Below are 22,084 nucleotides of genomic sequence, written 5' to 3' on the forward strand. Positions count from 1 at the left end.
AATAACCACTAAACACACTTTTTATAACAATTATAAATTAAAAGCTTATAAAGTTGACAACAACTGTCAAGTTTTTTATTAAATGCTGCAATCGTTTTCCAAGGCAACCCTTGATTATTATTTATAGTATTTTCAGAAGAGTGCGAAATTCAATGATACGGCGGCTAGACGGTTGAATTGAAGCCGAAGGAGGCCATTTCCAACACTTAATTTTGTGCAATTCGTTAGTCTAGATGTTAATGTTATTTAATATTTGTTGTTATTGTTACATAATTAGTAATGAAAAATTGTAAAAATAATAATTTCCAAAAGAAACATGTATTCCCCATATTATTCCTTGTGAGGTCCAGGGATATGCAATTAAGTCGACTTTTTTTTCTTAAAAACTAAGCAAGATACGAAAAGTTGTATTTCCAATTGCTTAATCCAAAGAAATGATAAAAATTGCACAAAAGTCAGAGGCGTACATTTTTAAGTCAAAAATATTCGTTCAAATCCCGCTCGAGACGCCACTGGCCCTAATAAATTGAATCACGTTCAGACTAAATTAGCTCCTTAATGTTTTAAATTTCATCGCCAAATTACAACAAAATTAGGTAAAGGATATTTAAGATATTCAGGAATAACTTTTTTTTTATTTTTACTTCAACACCCTGTATCTTGAGAATGAAGGATTTGCGGACCCATGTTTATATGAACATTTGGTCTTAAAATTACCTAAAAAATCGTCTATTGAATTTATGGTACATACTTAATCAACACCCTGTATTGTGTGTGTCGCTACCAGCATGTGTAAACCAGTACCTACGTCAAATTGAAAGCTTGACAATGTCAAACACTCAGAAAAACCTTTCATAAATAAAAACTGACCATTACCGAATGAAACTCGCATCCATTATCATTTTATCATGCGCACTACTAGTATCCTGCACGGAAAATGACGCAGAAGGTCCTGTAGCCAACAAAGAAGAAATCTCCTGCTTAGCAGGCGAAGAGTGTACTCCTCGCACAGGTGGAAAGGGAACTCTAGCTTCGAACATTGCTTTCAAGGCTGCTCAGGAAGCTAAAGCTGCCGAAGATGCCCAACAACAGGCAGGTGCACAAGCAGCCAAGCAGGTCAAAGAACAATTGGCGGGAAAAGCGATGGAGGCAGCTCAAGCCGCTGATGCTGTTCTTTCGGGAAAGGAGGATCTTGTGGAACAGTTACAAAAAGAAATAAAGGAAGCGGACATGGTGGTAGGTACATACAAACCTAAGGAGAGTTTTCAACGTATATATGTTCTCCAATAACTTTTATGGATTGCCTTCCGAATTGCATAAACTTCTTTGGTGATGGTTTTTGATAATCTTCCACCACTCACATCCAGTTTCACAAACCTGCTCAATCATTATTATTGGCTATTTCATTGATACAGTACTGCATCGACCTATGTTTTTAGTGGATTTCAAAGGTAATATTTTAAATCAGTTGAAAATTCAATGTACAGTTCAATGAATGTCAGATACATTCTGAAGTTGAAGGTGATTTTAAGAAAGAATTTCTGCAGGAGAGAGCTATGGATAGTGATACGAAATAAAAAAATTATGGAACTGGAGCAATCACAAAGACAAATTCGAATTTCATCATTTATTAGATAGGATGACAAACTTTGAACCGCGTACGATGTGAAAACAAACACTCGGCGATGGCCAATGATGATTTATTTATCATTTGATGAATATAATTGGAAGCAGTACCTTAATGATTACTGAATACTTACTGAAGAAGTGTCAATCACAACTAAGAATTTTGACAAAAGAGGTCAGAGAACAGGAGATCTTACAGATCTTACTCACGACTCAAATAGAGTGACAAATCGATGTTTTCTATAAGAAAGGCAGTATATCTGAATGCTGTGCGACACATAACTCATTGCTACATATATTACTCATTATGATAAGTATAATAGTAATATTATAGAGCATGATACTGACCACTTCTAGCATAAGTTTTCATTTCGTAGTTATTTTATAACATAAGTTAATCGCTAAATATCAAATATTAACGATTTAGGTCGAATTCGGGTCAAAATACAGAATAATTTCGTTATTTCAATGACTCATTTTTAATATGACTTCGTTTTTCAGCTCAATGAGGAATCGTCAAGTCTTCAACAACTCCAACAAACAGCACAATTCGCAACTAAATCTAACCAACAAGCTCAAGCAGAGCTCAAACTCCTCCAAACCTCAATACAAATGGCCAGAATCAATGCCGCTAATTCTCAACAGGCTTTTGAAGGTGAGGTTTTGGAAACTATATGGCAATAACAATTTGTAGGATCATTTCAGAAATTTCTTTATATTTTCAACTCTCTTCTTATTATACAGTGCTTTTCAGATAAAAGTATCCACCTTTAATAACTTTTGTAATACTGGTATTTAGGAAAAATCCAAATACACGTCAATTTATGTTGGAAGGGGCAAGCATTATGGCTTATTTAAACTTACTGGAAAAGCCACCCCCTCACCCCTAGCATCATCCCTTTTTTTTTAATTACTTCTCACATTTTTTATGTAAACTTTGGATACTCCTCTTTGAGCTGATTTCAAAAATGTATAATACTTGTAGGTTAAAGTGGTTACTTTATGAGATAAAGAATTTTTCTTTTAATAGCACAAATTTTACTTATTTTTTACTTTCACCTTATTTGTCTGTAATAAAATGGGTTGTACAACAGTTCAAACTCTTTCATCTTTTTAACTGTGCTATTTATTATGAAGTTACAATAAGTGTTCAAAATGAGTACCATTCACTTCCATACATAATCTATTTTGAAATGCCTCTCTGACATTGCTTAATACGGCTGGATTTAATTGTCGACATTCATTTTCTATCCTCTCTCGTAAATCATCCAGAGATTCTGGTTGGGTAGCATGAACTTTTGTTTTTAAATACCCCCAGAAAAAGAAGTCTAGGGGTGTTAAATCCGGTGACCTAGGTGGCCACTTCATCATCTGCCCTCTTCTACCTATCCAACGAGCGGGAAATGTTTCGTTTAAAAATTGTCGGACAGGCATAGCATAGTGTGGGGGAGCTCCGTCTTGTTGAAATACCAGTAAATCTTCGGAAAGGTTATCATCATTTTCTATTATTGTTGTAATACGTGGGTCAACCACTTCCCTGAGTAACTCAAGATATGATTCACTATTTAAATTTCCGTTGATGAAGAAAGGTCCGACAATGTGGTCACCTAGGATACCACACCAAACGTTCAACTTTTGGGGATGTTGTGTATGGAATTCACGCATAATATGTGGATCACTTTCAGCCCAATATCTACAATTATGCCTATTTACTAAGCCATTTAATGAAAATGAGCATTCATCAGAAAAGCAAATATTGTTTAACAATTGTGGATTGTTATTGATAAATTGCGTCATTGATTCGCAAAACTCTAGACGACGATCAAAATCATCTTCATTCAACTCGTGCACTAACTTAACTTTGTATGGGTGGTACTTGAATTTATGTAGAACTCGGAAAACTGTAGAAGATGAAACACCGATCGCTCTACTTATTGTTGACAACGATTGGGGTTGTTGAGCCTCTAAGCTGACTTGCCCTAAAATTGCCACTTGGATTGCTTCGTTATTTACGAGTCCCTCTCGCTTATGCACTTTATTGCAAACAGACCCTGTTGTGGTAAATTTCTCCATCAGTTGCATTACATACTTATGAGTTGCATGTCTTCCGTCATGTAATTCGTTAAATATTCTAGCAGCAGCTCTTGCACAATAATTATTTTGGTAGTATAAACCTACAATTTCAATTCTTTCTTGCAAAGAGTAAACCATTTCAGCGAAACAAAATAAATAATGTATCAAAGTACACTATCAATAATGACTACAAATTCTAGTTGACAATGTCAAACTTTAATAAAAAGTAGAGTTTTTTGTTGTTTGGATTTTTGAAGTAGAATAAATAGCACAGTTGAACAGATTAAAGAGTTTGAACTGTTTTACAACCCATTTTAGTACAGGCAAATAAGGTGAAAGTAAAAAATAAGTAAAATTTGTGCTATTAAAAGAAAAATTGTTTATCTCATAAACTAACCACTTTAACCTACAAGTATTATACATTTTTGAAATCAGCTCAAAGAGGAGTATCCAAATTTTACACAAAAAATATGAGAAGTAATTTTTAAAAAAAGGGATGATGCTAGGGGTGAGGGGGTGGCTTTTCCAGTAAGTTTAAATAAGCCATAATGCTCGCCCCTTCCAACATAAATTGACGTGTTTTTGGATTTTTCCTGAATACCAGTATTACAAAAGTTATCAAAGGTGGATACTTTTATCTGAAAATCACTGTATATTACTGACCTATCGAAACTGAAACCCATGTGTATCTTCTTTAGATTTGGAAAATGGTCCATGCAACAAGAGCTGGAACAAAAAATACATACATCACTAACTCAATGCTTTGTAAGGTCCAAATTGAACCTTCTCCTCATGCGCTTCTCTGGGTTGAAAGCACAACAGCTGCCTGTTGCTATGGAATCTAGCAATGGACAGGGTACTATGTTCTTTGGTTCCTAATGGACTGAAGTACTGGCCATTCGGATAACTTAGTCATCCTGGTCCAGAAAAGTGAAATAGTACACTGAGATGACACAGTGGTTCCTGACTGCTTCATCAGAATGGAGGGTTAAGCGTAAGGCTTTAAATAGGACGTGGTAGAATTCCGCAAGAAACCCAAAATAGAGGGACCAAAACCTCTAAAACTTCTAGGGTATCACAACCAATTGTCGATGAATAATAAATAACAATATATTGAATGCAAGGTTGATCAGGAACTAACTACTTGAAAGTATTAAAATGAAGGTTCCGTCCTTGCCAACGTCATGTTAGCCCTAAACATTGAGTTTAATCTTTCTCTTGAAGATAATCAATTGGTGATTGAAACACGTTTCGAGGTGTTGAAAATAATACGATTTGGTGTTGGGATATAAATCCAGTATAATTCTAAACCTAGAGGTTAAAACCAGACAGGATGACACAGACAGTGGTGGTTGGACTCATGCTTACTCATTTGTTTGAAAATAATATATGTAATGAAAATCACACCCACAGCAGTATTGGATACACCTTTGGATTCATCTCCTTCACATTTTGCAATGAGAGGAACGAACTAATTCAAACCGGAAAATTAATTAAGCTACAGAAAATATGTATAGGATCTTCATTCTTACACAGAAATTGCACTCTAATTTCCAAAATATCGCTTCAATTTATGGAGCTACGACTCCACTCATACTCCAAAACTTGTAGATTCAAACAGAACAGAAAAACAGCTATTGACCTGATTAAAACCCCATGTTATTGAAATTACGCTCTTAGATATTCTCAAGAATTGTTCTACCCTTGAGAAAGGATAATCAATCGCGACCACTTCTGAGAAAGAACGCCCTTTGATCAGTTTCAAAATCTCCTTTCTCTTCAGTGCAGTAGACAAGATATTCAGTGATGAAATTTCTGTATCTCTCTTCACCTTTTCCTTCAGTAACGAAACAATAACGACAATATATTGTCAGAATTCTTCTTGGTTTTCTTTTTACACCATTTTTAAAGGTATCAGCCAGCAACTCAGTGAAAAAGAACAACTCCTGGAAGCAGCCAAGTCTCGACTGGAGCAATTAACACATCAGCTGGAAGGGGCCAAAAAGGAATTGGCAAAGACCAGGGACGCAGCTAAGAAAGCAGAGACAGCTGCGGCTGAGGCTAAGCAAAATGCCGGAAGAAACAAGAGGAGCGTTTCTAAAAGAAATAGGAAAAAGTGACGTAAAGCTTCCACTTGATTCATTTTCCCTTCTTCATATATTTTCATTATGATTTATATTATTATAATTGATAATGCTGATAAAAGTGTTTGGAGTTTTTCTATCAGAAATTAACAAAATTTGTTGAAAATCAGGTTACCTGTGCAGATTTCAATATCCACAGTTTGAACTGACTGAGAAACTAACAGATTTTATTCCCATGATGATTCTTATCATATAAGTTCATAACCATTCCAAATTCATATTATATACATTACTAGCTGACCCGGCAAATGTTGTTTTACTACATAAAGTATTTCTATGAAAACAACACTTACAAATAAAAATAATCCCTCAATGATATAGTGTGTACAATATTTTTCGTTAATCCATGTTCAGCTAATACAAACAAACTGTATGTTTTGCCCACTCGAGAGCATACTTATCCGTATGAAAAATATGTTGTGTTCAAATCCAAGCCACAAACGGACATTATTTGGCCTTGAAACTTGATAATAATCATTGCAAATACCAATCTGATTGAAAATTGCACAAATTCAAAATGAATTAGCATATTTGTGGGTATAATAGGGATTTGAGGTGTTGATATATTTCCACTTCGAAACATGCCATTCAAAATGCTGACATTTCTCATTAATTTTTTAATGACTAATCGCGTGCCGTTGCACAGCCGTGCCTGGCAAATCTAATGAGCTTAAAAACTCTGTTGGATATTCACAGTTTCGGTGGCATCGCAAACTATATCTACGCTCGATGGATACACGATAATAGTGGCCGAAACTGTGTAGGCTGTGGAAGAAGGCTTACTGTGTTAGTAGCTTCGTTCTCATCCCTACTCCGTGTTGTTCACTGAGGGAAAAGTGACACCGGTAGACGCCTAACGGAAATAACTGATCTATGATCGGGGTTAAAAATGATTTAATTACCGAAAAGGCTATTAAAATCAGGGGTTAGTAATAGGAGGGCGAAAATTGAGAATTTGTATTAATTGTTTAATACCACGTCATAAAAAAATAAAAACAGATGATTTTGCCCAAAACAAAAGAAATGTTTGGGGTGGGACACCCTTATCACTTAGGGGTATAAAATATAGATTGAAAACTATTCTCATACCTACCGAATATATATGAGATTTCATAAAAATCGATTGATCCGTTTCAGAAGAGTATGGCAACCAACAATACGACACGAGAACTTTATATATTAGATGAAGTCTGCATTGCTGGGCTCGTGAGAGGAGATGTAATCGACTTTATTTCCTTAGGTTTTGTCCTCTATGGACGGTTTAGTGCCTCAATGTAACTGTCAAATAACAGTACATATGTACCTCTCCTCGGTACAGTCTTCAGATACGAGGGGTACTACATATATTTCGGGAATAGCAAATAATAACAAATGTTTTTTAATGAAAATGGCTTTATTGTTTTCCGAAATATTCCCCTTGATGATCAATACACTTTTGCATTCGTTCAAACCATTTGTCAAAGCAGTTTTTCCATTCCATGGTTTTTGAACGCTTCAACTGTTTCTTCGGCGCTGGTAAATCATTGCTACGCAGTTTGCTTATAATATTCCGGAACAAGAAGTCATTGGGTGCGAAATCAGGACTATACGGAGGATGAGTCATCAATTTGATGTTTTAACTGCTCAAAAATTCACCTGTTGGACGAGATATACGAGATCTCGCATTATCATCATGGAGAATGATTCGTCTTCGGCGGTTAGTTTTACGAATTTCTCCGAAGACTTCCGGCAAATAAATGGTCATGTACCACTCAGAATTGACTATTCTACGTTGCTCAAGCAGAACAGTGGCCACATGATCCATTCGACCGAAGAAACAGGCGACCATTTGCTTCACCGTGCCTCTTCCACGAACAACTTTAGTTGGATTTAGCTCGTTTTGGAATACCCACACCGTCGATTGCTGTTTTGTTTTCGGCTCATACGCATATATCCACCTGTCACGACTTTATACACATTTTTTGAAGTGAACTTTTCAATAATTTCTTCACACCACATGACGCGAGTCTTTTTTTTGAGCGATTGATCAATTATAGAGTGTCCAACAAGAACATTTTTTTCCAATCAAGTGTTCATGCAAAATCGAAGTGGAGCTAATGTGCAAGGACGCCTCTATCTCACAATATGTCACATGACGATTCTGCATTATCAGTTCAGGCACTACATCGATGTTTTTTTGCACAACAACCGATTTTGGACGAACTTCGCGGAATTAGTCGGCGACCGAACTATGACCATGGTTGAATTCACTATACCAGCGATATACTCTGGTTTTTATGGTGCTTTACAAAGAACTGAGAACATCGACACATTTTTTTTGAGATAATCCACGTCGAAAGGTATGAAAAATAATTCAACAAAAACTTTCCCCTGAAATTTTTTGAACAAATTGATTTTCTTAACTCACTGTAAACAAAACAAATAGCACTTGTACATATCAAAACGTTATACGTACCTTTGTGCTAAAAATGTCAAACTTCATTATGGTGTTGCCACATTTTACCTATTGACATAAGTGTTGCCAGTTCCCGAAATATAAAGAGTCCCCTAAAGTACTATTTTCTCTATTTATAATATTGCTTCAAATAGTTTAGATATCAGTAGTGCGAACATGATTGATGGCAGTGACGGCTCGTGCATTGGAGAACAGGGGAGGCTTAAGTCATATAGACTATATACACACAGGAAAGCCCGCCGGGGCGCGAACATTTTTATGTTGTTGCAGGCTTTACTTAATACTAAAGTTAGGGCATGGGCATGACAATGCGTAAAAAGTGCATGAGGAGTCATGGACTTTATTTTAGTTTGTAAACCATTTAAATGGCCGGCCATGACCGCAGCCCCATCATAGGTTTGCGCAATTGTCTTTTGCCTGAAATTATAGGTGTCACACGTACGAATTAAAAAATTAAACAAATCGTCAGCTGTGCGCCCAGATGAAACATCATGAAAACCCATAAAACGTTCTACCACATTACCATCTTTGACATATCTAAAAACGATTGAAAGTTGTGATGTACAGGTTATATCGGTAGTTTCATCAATTTCCCATGCAAAAAAACACTGTCTATAATAAGCTCATTCTGAATGGTTTTTCAGGTGCCCCAAAAAAAGCTACCGTTTAAAAAAGTGCCAAATTGTGAATCATATTTGCCCCATAACACGAGGTAAATTTTTTAAATAAGAGTATCCTATTTTAGACCACGTTTGGTATTCGGTTTGTACGCAAAATAAAATACAGGGCCAACAAAAAAGTTTTTCTCGTTTAATGGAGCCGGTTAACCAATCGCACTTATCGTACCAACTAATATTAAATCCTCGATTTTGTCGATTATCTGACGATCCAATTGAAATTAAATTTGGTTGAGGCCTTCCCAGAGTTTTAATAATGTAAAATTTATCATCATAATATGAAGACTTGAAATTATTTGTCAGCAACCAATCGACTATATCGTCAGATTTTTCAATTTCGTCCAACTTATCCATAATAAATGAAAAAAAAACTTACCGAAAAGTGAAAACCTGAAAACACCTTGAAATTAAAAGAAAACACTTAAAAACACATTAAAAATATTACCAAAAAGCACTGCTATAATATAATACTGCCTGTTTTATACACAAATAACAAATATTATCAAGAAACACTAAAACGATTTACCGAAATATTTTATAGTCCCCGTCCGAATAATTAAATAAAAAACAAACGCAATCGTACACTAACGGAGACCAACTGGAGGCTAGCCTCCTCTGAAGCTCTAATTTCTGCAACTGAAATTACAAATCGGGACGTATGTCGCTGGTTGGTTCAGTCTCGTGGAGCCTGTGTTTTTTTAAAGCGGTCGGAGGCTTGGCTCCCTTGCATTCATTATTTCGGGTTAATGGTTTATTCGTTATTCGTTCATGAGCGGTACGTTCGAGTTTTGTTGATGCAGGATACAGTGTGGTACGTACTACGTAGTGAGTGATAGTGTTTTTTCGGGCATATCATGTATTTATATTAAAAATTAATGGTAAAGTAATGATACCCAAGCATTTTTAGAAAAAAATAATCATTATTATTTGTCAATATCTTTCAATTTATTGCGATGAATAGCCTCAAATTTTATGGGGAGGCTAAGCCTCCCTTGCCTCCTTTGACGATCCGCCGGTGATTGATGGTATTCTCAGTGTAAAACGATTGACATCGTTTCACTGTGAGATCAGTTTGTTTATAACAACTCGCGAAGTTCAAAATTGCCTTATTTCCATATAAACTAAGTCCACAAATCGATCCTTGAGATCCCAACCCTTTCGTTCAAGTTGTTCCGACAACTTTTCGTCATGCATACAATACGGCTTGTCTTGTTTGAATATCTACTAATTGCAAGTTAAGTTTTGCGCACTCATGAATTGCAAATTACGTTAATTATAGGGCAATTTAAGACTTTCTTAATGGTCGAATGACAACGTAAATGATTCCGTCTGCAAAAATACGGACACACAATTGAGGGGAGTGTCGCCAGATGAGTAATCCCTGAAGATTATTACCAAACCTAATAACATCTTCAGAAACAAATGTGGTCAATAATCCGTGAAGGTTCACAAGGTTCATGACAGTTTTTGCTGAAATGAAAATCCAAGAAAATTTTCGCCAAAAGTAAAAAAAAATATGTTGAACGGTTTCATTGTAAAAAAAGATAATGATACAGTTAATGTAATAAAAACTAAAAAAACAATTCAGAAGGTCCTAGGTAGCAGTCATCACACCACTCTCCTCAGCAATCTACGGTATTGATCAGATGAAAAAAAATTAATAACATCGTTGGGCGTAGCGCGACCTGAATAAACATGTGTGACATGTCGCGCCGTCTTGTTGAAATCACATCTCCTGCACATCATTGTTATTCAATTGATGAAGGAAAAGTCAGTAATCATGGCTCTATAGCGGTCACCATTAACTGTAACGTTTTGACACGCATCGTTTTTTTAAAAATTACGGACCAATCATTCCACCAGTCCATAAAGCACACCAGTCAGTTTTTCTGGATGTAACGGTGTCTCAATATACACTTGAGGATTATCACAACTCCAAATACGGCAGTTTTGTTTATTGACGTATCCATTCAAACAAAATTGAGCTTCATCGCTAAACAGAATTCGCTTATGAAAATCGAGATGACCGGCAATCTTGTTTTGGAGCTCTGTTACGCCAGCAACGCAAAGTACGAAAATCTCATTTAGAAAATGCCAAAATTAGGTACTTTTTAGGTGCTTTTAAGGTACCGAAGTCAAAAATTAGGTGCTCTGTAACTTACACCGCAACTCAATACTCAAAGTTGCGTTGCTAGCATCACATACTGCTAGCAACTCAGTCCATCAGTAATAGTGGTTTTCCATAATGCCCCATAGGCATTATGGAATCTAGGTTTACTATTATTTATCTAGTGAGCACTTTATTATCACTTTATTTTGATTATCTATGTATTAATTTACGAGTATCTCACGCCTTTATTGCATATTGTTAATTTTTTCTCAAATCAATTTTATTTTCACTTATTCGCGGTCGTTTTCATCTTCATTTCTTGCAAGCACCTAATTAGCACTTCATTACCACGCTTAGTTTATACCTGATAGAGCATTCGTCCTCGTTTTCGAGAGACCTTCAAGATTCAAGATTTTTTACAATATTTCTATTTCATTTTGGGCCAAAGACTAAAATATTTGACTCACTAGCATTAATTTGTAGACCGTGGTTTGAAGATGAAGCTACAAATGCATTGATATCAATATTGATGCGTTTACATGCATCAGCAAAGTCATTAGGATCAAGTGAATGGTAAATTTGAGTATCGTCTGCATAAAGGTGCATTCGGCAATAACCTAAATGTTTGATAATTTGACTTATATATAGCGAAAAGAGAACAGGCCCAAGGATAGATCCTTGGGGTACACCTGATTTCAATAATAGATTATCAGAATAGTTTAGATCAATACATACCATTTGTCGTCTTTCCGTCAAATATGATCGAAGAAGTGATACTTTGCTTTAAGTCATACCGAGATGAATCAGAATTGATAATAAGATATCATGATTGATTGTATCAAATGCATGGCTAAAATCGAGCATAACTAAGATAGTGTATTTACCCGTGTCTGTAGCTTCCATAATATCATCCACTACATGGAGAAATGCCGAAGCGCAACTGTGGCCTTTTCTGAAACCAGACTGAATAATAGGAAGGAGTCTGTGATTGTCAAGATATTTTTTTTTTTTTTTTTTTTATTTAGATTTAAAACCGCATCAACCACATAGGGTTATTAGCGGCGGTACATATGAGATACAGTATATCGGTATACATTAAATTGAATTAAATATATGGATTCGTTTGACATATTTTATTACATTGTTCCATTCTCTATTTAGAATGGTGGATATGTCTCCTGTTAGCTTCAATTCGTTTATCTCTTGTTGGTGCTGTTGACATTTGAATAGGTGTTCCACAGTTAGGTCCATGTTGCAATTTTCACATTTACTTCGAGCTTCCTTTTTTAGTAAATGTTGGTGAGTGATACGAGTGTGTCCAATTCTTAGGCGACTTATGGTTATTTGATTTTTTCGACTAAGGGCAGCATAATTTTTTATTTCCATGTTGGGATTTATTTTGTACAGTTTATTGGCAGTTGAAGATTGCCATTTCTGCTTCCAGATAGTGTTTATGGAAGTTTTAATCTGACGATTGTCAAGATATGCTTTAATTTGCTTTTCCATTATTTTTTCAATTATTTTGGACATCGTAGGTAGTATAGTGATTCCACGTAGATCTTTGAAATTTTCTGGATTTGATTTTGTTAGTAACACTGTGACTATGGCACATCTCCATGCAGATGGAAACACGTTACTGGAAAAACAAAAATTGATTATATGCGTAATGAAGGGAACAATTTGCTTCCTGTAGAATTACTTTTGATTGAATTTATCATTTCATGAACAATTAACTCGTCAACAGCTTTGAATCTGAATTCCGAGTTCATAAGGGGATTATTTTTGTAGAAATCTGAAAGGGTTGTAGAATTATCCGTTTCAGGTAAAGAATTTATGGAAAAATTATTAATTTCTTAAGGATTTTTCTTGAGAATTTGGAATGTTACTCTTCTTCTTCTCGTTCAAAATATTATTCTTCCTAAGAATTGACCACCCTTCTTTATCTGATGAGTGATTCAATTTGTGATTAAAAAAAGCGCCTTTTTTCCCTCGTTATTGCCTGATTCGTGTAATTTCTTAACTGTTTAAATAAACCTAAATAATTTTAATGATAAAGTGGTTGAAAGTTTTGCAAAAAATCCCCGCAGGTTATGTTTTAACTAAATATTATTTTTGTTAAAATAAATAATTATTACTGTGTTTAAAAGTTTGATTTAGTTTTATACACTGATATCAGAACCGTTCTTATTACAATCGTCATCGAGGCAAAGACTTCCAAAATGTCATACAGTCATAAGCTGGCGACGCCCTTGAACAGAATCATGTTTTTCAAAATAAATTTGCACAATTTGGAAGCGTTGTTCAGGCGTCGACAGTCTATTCATGATGAAATACCAAACCAAACTAAACATAAATCACTTGACAGCTGACAAAATGGCCGCCAGTTAAAAAAGTGTTGCCAACTTAAAGTTCTATACCGCTATAAAGACACCCTTTACATTTACCAAAAACTATCTCAACATAGACATTGAAGATGGAAACAGCACTAAACCGAGCATCTCTCATCTTTCACCGCCTATTAGGCGCATCTACGTGTGATAATTGATGAGATGACGTGCCCGAGTTCAATAAGAGTATCCATCAATATCGTATAATAGTTCGCCAACACCCGGTTTATGGAACGTTGTGGTCGCATGCACGACGGCAAATTCAAATTGCTGTTTCCGCGGCATGGAGCACGGCATTGTGGGAAATTGAGAATTCTGCAACAGCGATACGCCCAACTTAGATTGCAACGTAAACAGGTCGAAAAAATAGATTGAACCGAGAGGCAGGTGTAATTTCAAATGACCATCAGTTATGACAACTTGGACTAGGACTTGTCGATTCTGGAAACTTACGAAAACGACTATTGTTAAATAGGAATTCTATCAGGTAAAAACATCGAGTCTATGCTAATAATAATGGTTGCCTTTTATATTTCGGGATTAGAAGACCAGAACAAATATTAAACATCGAAAATCACTTTATTGGTTTTCAAAATATTCCCCATGAAGTTCTATATAATTTTGCATGCATTTGAACCGATTGTCGAAGCACTTTTGCCACTCTGATTGAGATATCTCCAAAACATGCATTCTGAATGCAGCACCCGCTTTTTCAGGTTTCGAAAAACGTTGACCTCTTAGTTTGTTTTTTACGTGCGGGAATAAAAGAAGTCATTCGGTGCCAAGTCAGGACTATACGGCGGATGACTCATCAAATGGATGTTTTGGGTGCTCAAAAATGCAGATGTTTGAGCCGATGTGTAAGAGCTCGCATTGTCGTGGTGAAGAGTGATCCGTCTTCGGCGGTGAGTTTTTCTGATTTCTTGGAAGACAACTGGCAAACAAATGGTTGTGTACCACTCAGAATTGACTGTTCTGCGTTGTTCTAGTGGTACGGTTGCCACATGTCCAGTTTTTCCGAAAAACCAGGCGAACATTTGCTTGGAAGTGCTTCGTTGGATCCAACTTTTATTGGATTCGGCTCTTCTTGAAACACCCATACAGTCGAGTGCTGTTTAATTTCGGGCTCATACGCGTATATCCATGATTCATCACCTGTTACGATGTGATAGACGTGTTTCGAAGCACCGCGATCGTATTTTTTGAGCATTTCCTTCGACCAATCGACACGAGCCTTTTTTTGAGCGATTGACAAATTGTGTGGGATCCAACGCGAATAAATTTTTTGACAGTCAAATGTTTATGCAATGTTGAATGCATAATGGTCCCACTAAGGTTGTCTCAATCTCACGATAGGTGAGATTGAGTTCGCGCACAGTTCGCGCACAGCATCAATGGTTTTCGAAACAACAACTGATTTTGGACGACCTTCACCAAATTCGTCGTGAAGTGAACTACGACCACGATTGAATTCAACATACCATCGATAAACACTGATCATTGATGGAGCTTCATCGCCAAAAGTTGAAATAAATTCATTCATGCACTGTTGCTGAGTTAATCCTTGTTGGAAGTTGTAAAAAATAGTCGCACAAAAATGTTGACGATTTAATTCCATTTTTGGGCCGAGATTAATCTTTGAAGGTACTGTGAGCAACACAAATAGCGCGCGTTCTGAGTATGTATAAGCTCAAAAATGTCCAGCTTTAAGATAGAGCTGTCAGTTGCCAAATTGCAACACTAGGGTTGCCAAATCCCGAAACATAAAAGGCAACCTACAAACGTGAAAGTTTGTGAGGATGTATGTCTGTATGTATGTTTGTGGCTCTTTCACGCCTAAACGACTGAACGGATTCAGATGAAACTTTACATAAATACAGCTTATACATCAGAATAACATACAGGCTACAACTTACAAAGGTTTTGTGTAATTTTGGTCATAATATAACAATAAGTATAAGGTAAGTTGGAAAAATTTTTGCTTACTGAGATCTATCTTGGCGTGCGCTGTCTATATCGTTGAAGTTACATACAGATAATGAACCGTAAGATTATTCATCTTGAATAGTTCTAAATAAAAGTCCGGGATAGCATATATTTACCTCTTATGTGGTAGCCTCTATATGCAAAATACTGAGCCATAAATATAAATAAATTGGATACTTTTTTGACAATAAATATTTTAGAATGTCTGTCAAATTCATATGAAAATTGATACAATTGTCGTTTCAAGTATTCAATACAGATAAACTTAGTCTTTTACACTAAGTAATTTGGACGAATCTTTTAAAAGTTGCTGCCCGAAACCTCGAGGAATGGAAGTACGTCATTTTTTGAATCTCACCGCTTGTGATGTTTTGCAATTGACGAATGATATATATTGCACTAGATAGTTTATTTGCGAGAAGATATGTATGTTGTTGCCAAGATAAAGTACTGTCGAATGTAATGCCAAGTAATTTTACACTTTTGTTAGCTGAACCTACAGTTGTGAACTCAAGATTTTGAGTTTTGTCCCTATTCAACTTCAATTTATTTGTTAGAAACCAAGTGTTGGGTTGATTTCCAACTTCTTCCATTACTTGATCGCTACATATCAAAGTTTGGGAAAGAAAGTTTTTGGCTTTCTACTACTCCATCTTGTTAAAGTTGTGTCACCTGCATAGAGAATGGACTTATAGGGAGACATGAAATTACATGTCATAAACATGAATAACAAAGAGCAGGGGCCCAAGTATTGAACCTTGTGGAACATCGTGCTCAACAGGTTCAAAATTTGATGTAACATCATTACACGAAACCGCCTGATACCTATTTGAAAGGTATTTGAAAGTTATTGTGTGATACACAATCAAAAGCCTTGGACAAGTCAAAAATTATAAGCTTCAATAAATTTATTAGTTTTGATAACATAATTCGAAACACCTGTATTACAAATAATTTTCAGACAGGACCTTGTCATATTTGTATCTAATTATTGAATTACTCGTAGAGCTAGATGGTTAGTTCATAAGTATTCTTCTCTACCGAAATAATGCGTTAATTACACCTTGACACGCTATCCCCATTACACAACACCATAGTCTCAACTAAAATGAAATATTTCGATTAATTTGGCTATGATATATGTTAGATATCTGATAGAGGTATGCAATATCTCCGTTACCTTGAAAACGCATTGTTGAAAGTGCGAAATGAATACACCTGTTTCAATTTTGCGTATCAGTTTTTATTTAGGGTCATGCTATTTTTAGGTAAAATGCGCCACAGTGGTAATATACTGTTTTCCAGGAAAAAAAAAGGTTTCGAATTTATACTTTCCTATCTTTATTCAAAAATATGAGGGAATTTTCCAAAGATTTGTAGTTCATACAAAGAAGTAACTTTCAGACACGAAATGAAAGAAAAAGCCCATTCATGTTGTAAAAACTGAATTAAACAAAAAAAATTACTTTCGAGACAAAGTTTTTCACCAAAATTAGGTCTGAATTTACTTTATTTTGCTCTGCTTCAACAACATTTACAATATGGAACAGTAGGCATTTTTTCAAAATTAATAAAAAAATGGTTATATGTCAATTATATTTTTATAATCTTTCTATTGATATGTATAAAAATAAATCAAACTTCTAATATAAAAATCATGAGTGTGATACAAGAAATAAATTAACATATTCTTCAAAAAATAGAGTGAACAACGATATCTCAAAAAATTACATGTATATAATTCCTTATATATTTGATAACCTGCCCCACTATATAAAAAAATTCAATTTTTTTACATAAAAATCAATTTAAAGAATGAATAACAGAGACTTCACGAAAATTTTTCCATGATATAATGAATTTGATTCAAGTACATTTGTAAATTTATGTATTCATTTGTTATTTCCTTTTTCTTCACATATGTATATGTACTTTGTATTTGAATATATGTGGGATTGTATTTATATAGATATAGCGTTTCTTATTACTCGCCTTGGCACAAGTTTCACTTTTCAAGGTTATTGGTCTCGGTGGTAGTGCGCCTGACTCACGATCAGATGGCCGTGGATTCGATTCCCGCCCGACCAGATATTTTTCTCGATAGAATGTATCTGGTTGTGGCTGGGATGATTCTGCAAGCGTGTTAGGAATCACACGTTAAAAGGTAAGACCTCATTAGTCCTTAGTTTGCACAAGTTTTCAACTTCTGAGAATTGTCGTTCGTATGGGGGCGACAGCTGATTAACGGAAAAACAGATGTTTTTTAAACAGATTATCAGTTTATTTAGAAGTTTGTTTATTATTTCCTATGTATATATTATGACATGTCATGAATAAGCTTATATTATCATTAATAAATACTTTTACATGAACAAAACAAAACAAAAAACCATTTTTTTAATCAGTGTGTACTCAAACATTTGTTATGGAATCGAATCAGATATCATTCACAGGATTGCTACACAGTATATTATATAAAGATGAAGAAGTAGAAAGCCGAAACCTTTTCTTTTCCAAAAATTGAATATCTCCTGAAAACATTCCACTTTCAATTTGAATTGTTTTTCAGTTATATAATTTTTGTATAGTATTCCTTTAATGAAAATCATCAATTAAATTACCTGAGCTTATGTCCCAGTTTCCAAACTTGAAAAAATATTCAGTAATGGGGAGTTATTTCATTACAATTGATCATTCAGTAGATTATCCAAATTCCTGACTCTATTGATTTCTAAACATTCTAGAAGATTGTGTTTCAAACGCTTCTCTTCTGAATGTAACAGTATTCATGATTGAACTCTTATCCTTCTGCAAAAAGGTGGTTTGCAAATGTGGAATTGGTATTTCTATTTACAAAACTACTTCTATTCTCTTTGATTCTTTGGGAAAATATTCTCCCTGATTGGCCAATATACAGTTTTGGGCAAGAGCCACAAGTCAGCTTATATACTCGTGATCTATCTGACTCCGAAATTTTGTCTTTATTGTTTTCAATAAATTTACTCAGATTATTATTGGTTCTGTAAACTTCGTTTACGCATTCTTTCTTCAGAAAACGGGCAATATTATTGGTAGTTCACCCAAATATGACAATTTCCTATAACTGACGTTATCGCATCTTGAATTTGGGTAGACCTGGTCCAGGGCCTGCTTTTGTAGTTTTTTGAAAGGAATGAAGTCTATCATAGACTCCATTAAATAATAATAATAATAATCACGCATAACAGTGTCCAATACTTTCATAAAATGAACAAGAATAACCTTGAAGTTGATAAAAACGATGTTGTGGTAACAGATCACGGTAAATAGATGAAAAATTGAAATGGTGAAAGACCAGAGAGAAGATATAGAACCTCAGCGTTTTTTCCTGAGCACGCAAAAGTCTCAGTTCTTCGGCTGTGAACCGAATTTTTAAACGTGATTTCAATGGTATCTAACCTCTTTTTCCCTGACAGCATGAACACTGAACAATGGCTGAGGTCAAGTAAGGAATTTCCTACAATGTCTGTGCATCACCATTGAAAATGGTGATGCACAATAGAAAACTGAACTATGAAATTCCATATTGAATAAGATATTGATAGTAGAATCGATTATAGAAGAAATAGGTTCGTATTTCACACGAAAGTCCACATTTCTATTGTTGCAATTGAGGAAGAATCATCTATTGAACAGAGCGTTCGTGAGTTAATGAAGTTATTACACCTCACATCTGAAAACAAGAAAACCCCTAAAATATGAAAATAAATGAATTCATGTCTACTTTACTGAATTAATAAAAGGAAATTTCTTAAGTTGAAAGACGCTTTCGGTTCTTCACTTTCAACCACTTTCTGCTCTGGTTCAGACCAATTTTTTTGAATCTATTCACTTTTCGAACCAATTTGTCGAAATCAACAAGTAAATAGATGAAGAAAAGAGAAATGAAACTTTCTATATTTTTACCACTTTTATTTGTAACTAACGTTACTGCAGTTTCGTCCTATATGGACATTTTCAAACTTATACAATAAACTAACCATGATCCATCACATTTGCCATTATATACCACCCCTGTAGGTACTGATAGAAATGGAGGTACTTGACTTGATTGAGTACCTGAATTTACAGTTCACAATGCAATTTAAAAACGGGCGAGTAAACTGAATCGATTTGATCATTTAACAGGTTGCACCCGCAATGTTCATTCTTGTGAATTTTCAAGGATTCTAAATAATTGAGTTTGCAACCCTTCCTTGCATAGTGCAGAATTTCCGTATCGCTTAGATTCGGAAACTTGTGGTTGCATGCCAAAGAGTGGTTTTTTCCTAGTCTGAAGGACCTTTCATGTTCAGCATACCGTTTTTGGAAATTTCGGCCACATTGTCCCACATAAACACTATTACACTCCGGACACTTAAGCTTATAAACTCCAGATTTTTCCAACTTGTCGACCTTATCTTTGGCATTGAAAAGGAAATGAGATAACATGGCATGAATGTAAAACTTTATCCAAGAGAGTTTCCAGGTGAGTCTTTTATCAAGGACCAAGATATTTCATCTCCATTCCAAATGGAATGACCATTGAGGGAAAGTGGCGTTAGATCGTCCAATTTTCTCCTCTTGGTGAAGGGGATATCGAAACTTTCACGGAAAGTATTCGATTTAAGTAGCGCACTTGATTCTACTCGGAGCGATATATGTCAAGTATACGGCATATTCCAGCTTCCGTCGCTTCAAGGTTCAATTCAATACACCTCGAACTATACTTCTTGAGAAAATTTTCCTTTGGAGAATGGCGTCTGCATGGAATAAAAATCTCGATTCAGTTTTCACAAATAGATATATAGTCTTCAGTGATTGAAATCCAACGTAAATCACTATTTCGAAGCAAAAAATGCTGCCTTTTTGCCCTCGTGTTATTATTCAAGAGCCCGGTCGACAAATGAAGAGCACATTGTTTGCCCCCGAATCGAACTAATTTGAACAGCGACTTGACAAATATTGGATCATCGTCGATTCAGTATTTGCAATATATCTCTGGAGAATGTCTGAATGTACAGCAGACAAGATGAATATTTGTTTTGGTGCCTTGAGAGATGCGGGTGACCTCTTTGTTGAAATCCGAATTGTAAAGTGGAAATATGTGGGAAGCTGAAATGTTTTCATCGAGGACATATTTGTTCGATGCCCACATGCATAAAAGACGAATGAATGTCATGAAGTTGAAGATTAAAATCTATTTACTTAATACATTGATGGATGTAGCCGTTACTACGTGGTAGAAAATCATAATGAAGAAAAGAGAAATGAAACTTTCTATGTTTTTTACCACTTTTATTTGTAACTAACGTTACTGCAGTTTCGTCCTATACGAGCATTTTCAAACTTATACATTAAACTAACAATGATTCATTATATTCGCCATTATACAGGGTGTTCCTTAAACACATGCTAATATTTAAGGAGGTAGTTTTTAGACCCATTTTAAGGAAAAAACGTCCTATGGACGTATGTCCTAAACGCCTTAACTTTTGAGATACAGGGTGGCAAAGTTTTCAAAAATAATTAGTTTTTTAATAATAACTGAGATAATTTTGTAGACTTCTTTGGCATATTTGGTACATATATTCCATGCCTCAAGGTGCATTTCCTGATGTACAATTTTCTTAATTTTCTCTGCCAGTGGCGTACGTACGAGTTTTGAAATGTATATTTTTGGCGAAAAAAATACTACGCCACTGCTTTATCTTGAATTAAAAATTATTTTTAAAACCTCCATACATTTTTGAGCACATTTGATTTGCTAGGTTTTCTTTGTCCGACGCATGGTTTTCGCTCAAAAAATTAAAAATCGCTTTACTTAAGGATAAATTTCTTAAAAATCTGATGCGGTATCGTGCATCGACTGAAAGCAAACTAAGAGATCAGATTTGTTGCAAAATAATTGAGGATCTAAAAGGTATTTGTTTGTTGTCAGATGCACTGTTCTCAATTAAAATTACGTCATAACGCAGCACCGCTTAATAATTTTTGAAAACATAAATTTAGTTATCCTGGAATAAATGACGTGTAGCAGAATTTATTTACTGCACCTCTTGGAAATATGGAGTTTGTCGATATGTGATTTCTTTTGAAGATTAAAAGCAGAAAAAACAGCGTACCCACCATAGCAATAAAAAACGAATTTTCTGTATGTATACAAACGTCAGTAGCTAATATTGATGTTGGTTTAAAGTAAGGTGTTGGCGTTAAAAACTGTCACAGCGCGTTTTGATTGATTTTGAAGTGTTATTGAAGTTATTTTGGCAGTCCGCTGTTTTTCTGAATATTAGTAAATATGGTAAATTATACGAATGCGGAAATGGCGCAAATGCGATGGTAATGCAACAGAAGCCAGGTGCATTTATCAGGAAAGATATCCTAATCGTGCCTTACCAGATAGCCAAACCTTTTCAAATATTCATCGTCGACTTGGGGAAACTGGTAGTTTCAAGAAAGGGACTCCGGAAGGTAGACCTCGTGTAATAAGAACTCTTGAAATTGAGGAAGCGGTGCTGCAAGAAAATGAGGAACATCCTGAGACGAGTACGAGGAAGATCGCTAGAACTCTGGATATTTGTCATCAAATTGTTTGGCGTATTTCG

At 35.2% G+C, this 22,084-nt stretch overlaps 2 protein-coding genes across 3 annotated transcripts in view; one reads left to right on the top strand and one right to left on the bottom strand.

The window, feature by feature from the left end:
* Positions 1–22,084, bottom strand: part of ASPP (Ankyrin-repeat, SH3-domain, and Proline-rich-region containing Protein) — a 645,170-nt gene that overhangs the window by 616,495 nt on the left and 6,591 nt on the right. The gene's annotated exons all lie outside the window — the stretch shown is intronic.
* Positions 798–5,953, top strand: LOC111504349 (uncharacterized). Its single transcript, XM_023158886.2, has 3 exons — positions 798–1,236; positions 2,128–2,281; positions 5,611–5,953. Exons 1-3 carry the CDS (start codon positions 880–882, stop codon positions 5,817–5,819), a joined length of 720 nt encoding a protein of 239 aa, XP_023014654.2. The 5' UTR covers positions 798–879; the 3' UTR covers positions 5,820–5,953.

This window comes from Leptinotarsa decemlineata, unplaced genomic scaffold (assembly GCF_025532065.1).
Source record: "Leptinotarsa decemlineata unplaced genomic scaffold, Ldec_3_MD MMD2_tig00026336_RagTag_RagTag, whole genome shotgun sequence".
Lineage (NCBI taxonomy): Eukaryota > Metazoa > Arthropoda > Insecta > Coleoptera > Chrysomelidae > Leptinotarsa > Leptinotarsa decemlineata.